Below are 8496 nucleotides of genomic sequence, written 5' to 3'. Positions count from 1 at the left end.
GGAGTCTCGCTCTGTCGCCCAGGCTGGAGAGCAGTGGCGTGATCTCAGCTCACTGCAAGCTCCGTCTCCTGGGTTCATGCCATTCTCCTGCCTCAGCCTCCCAAGTAGCTGGGACTGCAGACACCTGCCACCATGCCCGGCTAATTTTTTGTATTTTTAGTAGAGATGGGGTTTCACCATGTTAGCCAGGATGGTCTGGATCTCCTGGCCTCGTGATCCGCCTGCCTCAACCTCCCAATGTGCTGGTATTACAGGCGTGAGCCACCGTGCCCGGCCATGATTATATATTTTTAAAGGCTCACTTTGGCTGCTTGGTAAAGAACAGACTGTAGGTTTTCTTATTTCCTAAATGTTGCAGCTTGTACATTAGCAACAATCACAACAAAGCTTATAATGAAAATTATCAGTGCACAAACACTCAAGCATACATATTTTACTACAAACTTAGTAGAGATCAAGGCATGAATGTACACCCTACCTGGATCTCAGGTATCTGTGGAATGCAAGATTTGGGTCTTAATGGCAAGAGGGTTGCCATTTGTGGAAAAGGGTCAATATCCTTCCTTGGTTTTGCTTGACGGAGGTGCCAGAATTTCAGTTCAGCACTAGCGTATTTTGTTGAGGGTGAATGAGTAACACAGAATCTTGGTGCCCTGTTTGTTGGAAAAATAAATGTAAGATTGAACTAAACAATAAGCCTCAAAAATGAAAAGCCTACAAAATACATAATAGATGTGCTCACAATTAACAGTCTTGCCATACTCCTTTTCTAATAACTTCTACTTCTTTCTCTACTGCCTAGCCTTGAAAAAATATTTTTCTATGATATGTCAGCTGCCTGCAATTCCATTCACTCACATAAAAAGGCAACATACATTGGGAAAAACATCATAAGTAAAATTATGTTCAAATTATTAGCTGCTTGATAAGAAAACTAAAAATATAAAAATTCGCTGGGCATGGTGGCGGGTGCCTATAACCCCAGCTACTCGGAAGGGTGAGGCAGGAGAATTGCTTGAACCCAGAAGGCGGAGGTTGTGGTGAGCCAAGATTGTGCCATTGCACTCCAGCCTGGGCAACAAGAGCGAAACTCCAAAAAAAGAAAGAAAGAAAGGAAGGAAGGAAGGGAGGGAGGGAGGGAGGGAAAGAAATCTGTCTATCCATAAAGGAATTTTTAAAACAACTTACAGTTTCTAGTAAAATAAATAAGAAATGTACTTGGGATAATTTTTAAGCACTTTGGCATTTATCTATAATAAAAAAATATGGTAGAATAAAATTAACATTTAAAACATATAAACTTTTTTTTTTTTTTTTGACCGAGTCTTGCTCTGTCGCCCAGGCTGGAACGCAGTGGTGCGATCTCAGCTCACTGCGACCTCTGCCTCCCGGGTTCAAGTGATTCTGCTGTCTCAGCCTCCCGAGTAGCTGGGACTACAGACACTTGCCACCATGCCTGGCTAATTTTTGTATTTTTAGTAGAGACAGGGTTTCACCGTGTTAGCCAGGATGGTCTTCATCTGCAGACCTCGTGATCTGCCCGCCTTGGCCTCCCAAAGTGCTGGGATTACAGGCGTGAGCCACTGTGCCTGGCCTATAAACATTTTTATAATGCTTAAGTATGCTACTAAAGTAGGTTATAACGCATATTATTTATTTTCAAGCTTTAAATTTGAAGGTAAGAATTAACTTTACAATAATTTATATAAATCAAAGACCAACATTACTGCCAGAAACTTAGAGAAAATAGTGTTAAGGCCACACTTAATTGGATAGATATCATGGTATTCAGTATGTGGGCTAACACTTTATTGGATATAGGGTTAACTCCAGCTGTAAAAGCCTGCTGGTAATTGCTTCTTGGACCAGGTCTTCCCCTTAATGCCACAGCCCAAAGACTAATTCTTATTCCATATTTCACGGCCTGGTAGAAAATTACTTCCCTTTAAAACAGGAAGAATGACTATGCATGATGGCTCATACCTGTAATCACAGTATTTGGGGAAGCCACGGTGGGAGGATTGCTTGAGGCCAGGGGTTCAAGGCCAGCCTGGGCAACATGCCAAGCTTGTCTCTACAGAAAAAATTTTTAAATTAGCTGAGCATGGTGGCATGTTCCTGTAAGTCCTATCTACTTGGGAAGCTGAGGTGAGAGGATCACTTGAGCTCAGGAGTTCTAGGTTGCAGTGAGCCATGACCATGCCACTGCACTCCTGTCTGACTGACAAAGTGAAACCCTGTCTCTAAAAAAATTTTAAAAATTTTAAAAATAAAGTAAAATAGGAAGAAGATGGCTATCTCTCCCAATATGAACACAGATTGGGAGTGAAAGAGAATCCAAAGTCCATAATTAGTTTAGGATCAGAAGGCATTCTGTATAGATCTCTGTGGTCATTCTACGCTATATTTCGGAACCTTTACTTCCAGATTTGGAAATATTCAGAATTACATATTTGCATGTCAACCAGTAAGGGGGCATATCTGTAGACTTTTATCAAATAAATCATACATGGGATGGCTGGCAGAACTCCTCATGGCCCATGGTGATGGTGGTTGTGGGGTAAGGCTCCTCCACCTTTGGAAAGGGGAGGGAACAGTGGGAAGCACTACAAGTTATGCTTTGAGTGCCAGCTCAGCCACAGTACAATAGTACACCAGGTAGATTTCTAAGGTGCTTGACTCTAGTCCCTGACTCCTGGATGGCAACTCTGGACCCACCTAGGGCCTGCAAGAACTTGCCACCCTGAAGGGAAGGACACAAGCCTGGCTGGCTTTGCCACGTGCTAATTGTAGAACCCAGGGCTTTGAGCAAACATACACAGTAGCCAGGGAGTGGTTACAGCAGGGTTTGGGCAAGACCCAGTGCTATGTGAGCTTCAGATCTGACCCAGCACAGTCACAGTGGTGGTAGCCACACTCCACTCCCAGCTTTAGGTAGCTCAGAACAGAGAGAGAGACTCTGTTTGGGAGAAAGTAAGGGAAGAGAACAAGAGTCTCCACTTGGGGTCCAGAGGATTCTCCCGGATATTGTCCGAGACCATCCAGGAGGTACCCCTATGAGTTTGCAAGAACAACAGCATTACTAAGCTTAGTGTGCTCCCTAAAGCAGATACAGCTTATATCACAATACCCAAGTCCTTTCAAATATCTGGAAAGCCTTCCCAAGAAGGATGGGTACAAACAAGCCCAGGTAGTGAAGACTACAATATCTACCTGATACGGTTTGGCTCTGTGTCCCTCCCCAAATCTCACCTTGAATTATAATAATTCCCACATATCATTGGAGGGATCTGATGGGAGGTAACTGAATCACGGGGGCAGGTCTTTCCTGTGTGTTCTCCTGATAGTGAGTAAGTCTCACAAGATCTGATGGTTTTATAAATGGGAGTTCCCCTGCACAAATTCTTTTGCCTGCTGCCAAGTAAGCTAACCCTTTGCTCTTCCTTTGTTTTCTACCATGATTGTGAGGCCTCCCCAGCCATGTGGAACTGTGAGTCCATTAAACCTCTTTGCTTTATATATTACCCAGTCTCGGATATGTCTTTATTAGCAGCATGAGAATGAACTAATACAGTAAATTGGTACCAGTAGAGTGGGGTGCTGCTGTAAAGATACTGAAAATGTGGAAGCAACTTTGGAACTGTGTAACAGGCAGAGGTTGGAACAGTTTGGAGGGCTCAGAAGAAGACAGGAAGATGTAGCAAAGTTTGGAACTTCCTAGAGACTTGTTGACTGGCATTGACCAAAATGGTGATAGTGATATGGACAATAAAGTCCAGGTTGAGGTGGTCTCAGACGGAGATGAGGAATTTGTTGGGAAATGGAGCAAAGGTGACTCTTGCTATGTTTTAGCAAAGAGACTGGTGGCATTTTGCCCCTGCCCCAGAGACCTGTGGAACTTTGAACTTGAGAGAGATGATTTAGGGTATCCAGGGGAAAAAATTTCTAAGCAGCAAAGCGTTCAAGGGGAAGCACAGCATAGAAGTTTGGAAAATTTGCAGCCTGACGATGCAATAGAAAAGAAAACCCATTTTCTGGGGAGAAATTCAAGCTGGCTGCAGAAATTTGCATAAGTAATGATAAGCCAAATGTTAATAGGCAAGACAATGGGGAAAATGTCTCCAGGGCATGTCAGATACCTTCACAGCAGCCCCTCCCATCATAGGCCTGGAGGCCTAGGGGAAAAAAAATGTTTCTGTGGGCTGGGACCCTGGGCCCCCTGCTATGTGCAGCCTAGAGACTTCATGCCCTGTGTTTCAGCTGCTCCAGCGTGGCTAAAAGGGGTCAAGGCACAGCTTGGGCCATGGCTTCAGAGGGTGCAAGCCCCTCTGAAGCCTTGGCAGCTTCCAAATGGTGTTGAACCTGCAGGTGCCCAGAGGTCAAGAATTGAGGTTTGGGAAACTCTGCCTAGATTTCAGAGTATGTATGGAAATGACTGGATGTCCAGACAGAATTTTGATGTAGGGGCGGGGCCCTCATGGAGAACTTCTGCTAGAGCAGTGTGGAAGGGAAATGTGGTGTTGGATCCCCCACACAGAGTTCCCACTGGGGCACTGCCTAGTGGAGCTGTGATAAGAAGGCCACCATCCTCCAGACCCCAGAATGGTAGATCCACTAGCAGCTTGCACCGTGTGCCTGGAAAAGATGCAGACACTCAATGCCAGACCATGAAGGCAGCGGGAGGGAGGCTGTACACTGCAAAGCCACAGGGGCAGAGCTGCCCAAGACCATGGGAACCCACCTCTCGCATCAGCATGACCTGAACATGAGACATAGAATCAAAGAAGATCATCTCAGAGCTTTAAGATTTGGCTGTCCTGCTGGATTTTGGACTTGCATGGGGCCTGTAGCCCTTTCGTTTTGGCCAATTTCTCCCATTTTGAATGGGTGTATTTACACCAATCCTGTGCCCCCATTGTATCTAGGAAGTAACTGACTTGCTTTTGATTTTACAGGCTCATAGGCAGAAGGGACTTGCCTTATCTCAGATGAGACTTTGGACTGTGGACTTTTGAGTTAATGCCAAAATGAGTTAAGACTTTGGGGAATGTTAGGAAGGCATGATTGTGTTTTGAAATGTGAAAGGAACATTAGATTTGGGATGGGCCAGGGGCAGAATTACATGATTTGGCTTTGTTTCCCCACCCAAATCTCACCTTGAATTGTAATAATTCCTATGTGTCATGGGAGGAACCCAGTGGGAGGTAATGGAATCGTGGGGGTGGGTCTTTCCCATGCTGGTCTTGTGGTAGTGAATAAGTCTCATGATATCTGATTTTTATAAATAGGAGTTCCCCTGCACAAGCTCTCTTGCCTGCAGCCATGTAAGACACCTCTTTGCTCTTCCTTTGTCTTCTGCCATGATTGTGAGGCCTCCCCAGTCATGTGGATCTGTGAGTCCAATAAACCTCTTTCCTTTACATATTACTGAATCTCAGGCATGTCTTTATTAGTAACAAGAGAATGGACTAATTCTTCAATGCCCAGACACTGAAGAACATCTGCTAGCTCAACATCATCCAGGAAAAAACAACCTCACCAAATGAATGAAATAAGGCAACAGGGACCAATTCTGGAAAAACAGATATGTGACCTTTCAGACAGAGAACTCAAAATAGTTGTGTTAAGAAAATTCAAAGAAATTCAAGATAACACAGAGAAGAAATTCAAGATTCTATCAGATAAATTTAACAAAGAGATTAAAATTGTTAAACAGAATCAAGCAGCAATTCTGGAGCTGAAAAATGCAATTGGGATTCTGAATAATGCATCAGAGTCTTAACAGTATAATTGATTAAGAAGAAATAATCAGTGAGCTTGAAGACAGGTTATTTGAAAATACATAGTCAGAGGAGACAAAAAAAAAAAAAGCAACAATAAAGCATGCCTTAACAGTCTCAAAAGGGCAAATCTAAGAGTTATTGGCCTTAAAGAGAAGGTAGAAAAGAAATAGGGGTAGAAAGTTTATTCAAAGGGATAATAACAGAGAACTTCTCAAATCTAGAGAAATATATCAATATCCAAATATAAGAAGGTTATAGAACACCAAGCAGATTTAACCCAAAGATGACTACCTCAAGGCATTTAATACTCAAACTCCCAAAGGCCAAAGATAAAGAAAGGAACCCAAAAGCAGCAAGAAAAATAAACAATATACAATGGAGTTCTAATACATCCAGCAGCTGACTTTTCAACAGAAACGTTATAGGTCAGGAGAGAGTGGCATGACATATTAAAAGTAACGGCAAAAACCGCAATAGCATTTGCACCAACCTAATATTTAAAGTGCTGAAGGAAAATCCTTTTACCCTAGCATAGTATATCCAACAAAAATATCCTTCAAATATGAAGGAGAAATAAAGACTTTCCCAGACAAACAAAAGCTGAGGAATTTCATCAACACAAGACCTGTCCTACAAGAAATGCTAAAGAGAGCATTTCAATCAGAAAGAAAAGAACGTTAATGAGCAATAAGTAATCACCTGAAGGTATAAAACACACAGGTAATAGTAAATAAACAGAAAAACACAGAATATTATAACACTGTAACAGTGATGTATAAACTACTTTTATCCTAAGTGGAAAGAATAAACAATGAACCAATCAAAATTAAGAACTACAACAACTTTTCAAGACAGACAGTACAATAAGATATAAACAGAAACAACAAAACATTTAAAAGTAGGGGGACAAAGTTAAAGCATAGAATTTTTATTAGTTTTCTTTTTGCTTGTATGTTTATGCAATGTTAAGTTCTTATCAGGTTAAAATAATGGGTTATAAGAGAGTATTTGCCAGCCTCATGGTAATCTCAAACCAAAAAACATACAATGGATACACAAGAAATAAAAAGCAAGACACTAAATCATATCAACAGAGAAAATCACATTCACTAAAGGGAGACAGAAAGGAAGGAAAGAAAGAATAGAACACCACAAAACAACCAGAAAACAACAAAATGGCAGAAGTCCTTACTTATTAATAATGACATTGATGTAAATGAGCTAAACTCTTCAATCAAAAGACACAGTGGCTGAATGGATGAAAAAACGAGGCCCACTGATATGGTGCCTACAAGAAACACACTTCACCTACAAAGACACATACAAACTAAAAAAGGGATGGAAAAACATGTTCCATGTCAATGGAAACAAAAAAAAAAAGCAGGAGTAGCTACATTTATATCAGACAAAACAGACTTCAAGACAAAAACTATAAGAAGAGACAAAGAAGATCACTATATAATGATAAAAGGGTCAATTCAGTAAGAGGATATAACAATTTTAAATATATATGTACCAAATACTGCAGCACTCTGATATAAAAAGGAAATATTATTAGAACAAGAAAGAGAGATAGACTCCAATGCAGTAATAGCTGGAGACTTCAACCCCCCACTTTCGGCATTGGACAGATCTTTCAGAGAGAAAAATAACAAAGAAATTGTATCAAAGTCAATGTCCTCATTGTGATATTGTACTATAGTTATGCAAGATGTTACCATTGGGGGAAAATATATGAAAGATACACAGTATCTGTTTGTATTATTTCTTTTTTATTTTTCTTTATTTTAAAAAATGGTTTTAATAAAATAGAGGTGGGGTCTTACTATGTTGCCCAGGCTGGTCTCAAATTCCTGGCCTTAAGCAATCCTCCTGCCTCAGTCTCCCAAAGTGCTGAGATTACAGGCACAAGCCATCATGCTCAGCCTTCTTTGACTGTAAGTCTACAGTTATCTTAAAATAAAAAGTCTAGTGCAGATAAGTGACACAATCAGATCGATCACAGTCACATGGAACAATTCATTGATCTTCAAATGGTATATATTTTTTTCCACTATGCCCATTCTATTTCCCTTGCTTCAAGTCCCTCAAGTTCCCAGGTAAAACATTACCTCCTCTCTATATCCTGTGCATTTATCACACTTTCTTTTGTTATACTAATATCACATGTATATTCTTCCCATCATACTATGACCACAAGGATTTGATCATGTTTCACCCTTGTATTCTTAGCATAGCACTTAGCCTATAGTAATACTCAAAAAAAGCTCATTAAGATGATAATAGCAACTCTAGCTACATGTATACACACACACACACACACACACACACACCAATTTTATGAAATACCAACCACAAAAATGTCAGGTGTAGAAGAATGTGTTCCAAGCTGACAGCCAAATCAGGAACATACCCCTATTCACTACAGCCACAAAAAGCATACCTGGGAATATAGCAATATAGCTAGGAATACCTAGGAATATAACTAAGTATGGAGGTGAAAATTTTCTACAAGGAGGACTACAAAACATTGCTCAAAGAAATCAGAGGTGACACAAACAAATGGAAAAACATTCCATACTCATGAATAAGAAGAATCAATACAATTAAAATGGCTATACTGCCCTGCAGGGGCCTTTGAAAACAGTATGCTGAGAATAGATAGGGCTCAAGGACAGTATCTCCAATTGAACTTTTAATGAACTCCCGTAGG

At 40.9% G+C, this 8496-nt stretch overlaps 1 protein-coding gene across 3 annotated transcripts in view; it reads right to left on the bottom strand.

Annotated features, from left to right (window-relative positions):
• RGS22 (regulator of G-protein signaling 22) overlaps positions 1–8496 on the bottom strand; it is a 170060-nt gene that overhangs the window by 99604 nt on the left and 61960 nt on the right. For all 3 annotated transcript variants that reach the window (XM_011966731.1, XM_011966733.1, XM_011966732.1), the window contains one exon: positions 479–653. In XM_011966731.1, coding sequence (XP_011822121.1) covers positions 479–653 — 175 coding nt within the window. The remainder of the gene's footprint in view (positions 1–478; positions 654–8496) is intronic.

This window comes from Mandrillus leucophaeus, unplaced genomic scaffold (assembly GCF_000951045.1).
Source record: "Mandrillus leucophaeus isolate KB7577 unplaced genomic scaffold, Mleu.le_1.0 Scaffold770, whole genome shotgun sequence".
Classification (NCBI taxonomy): Eukaryota; Metazoa; Chordata; class Mammalia; order Primates; family Cercopithecidae; genus Mandrillus; species Mandrillus leucophaeus.
This window is presented reverse-complemented; position numbering and strand designations above follow the sequence as displayed.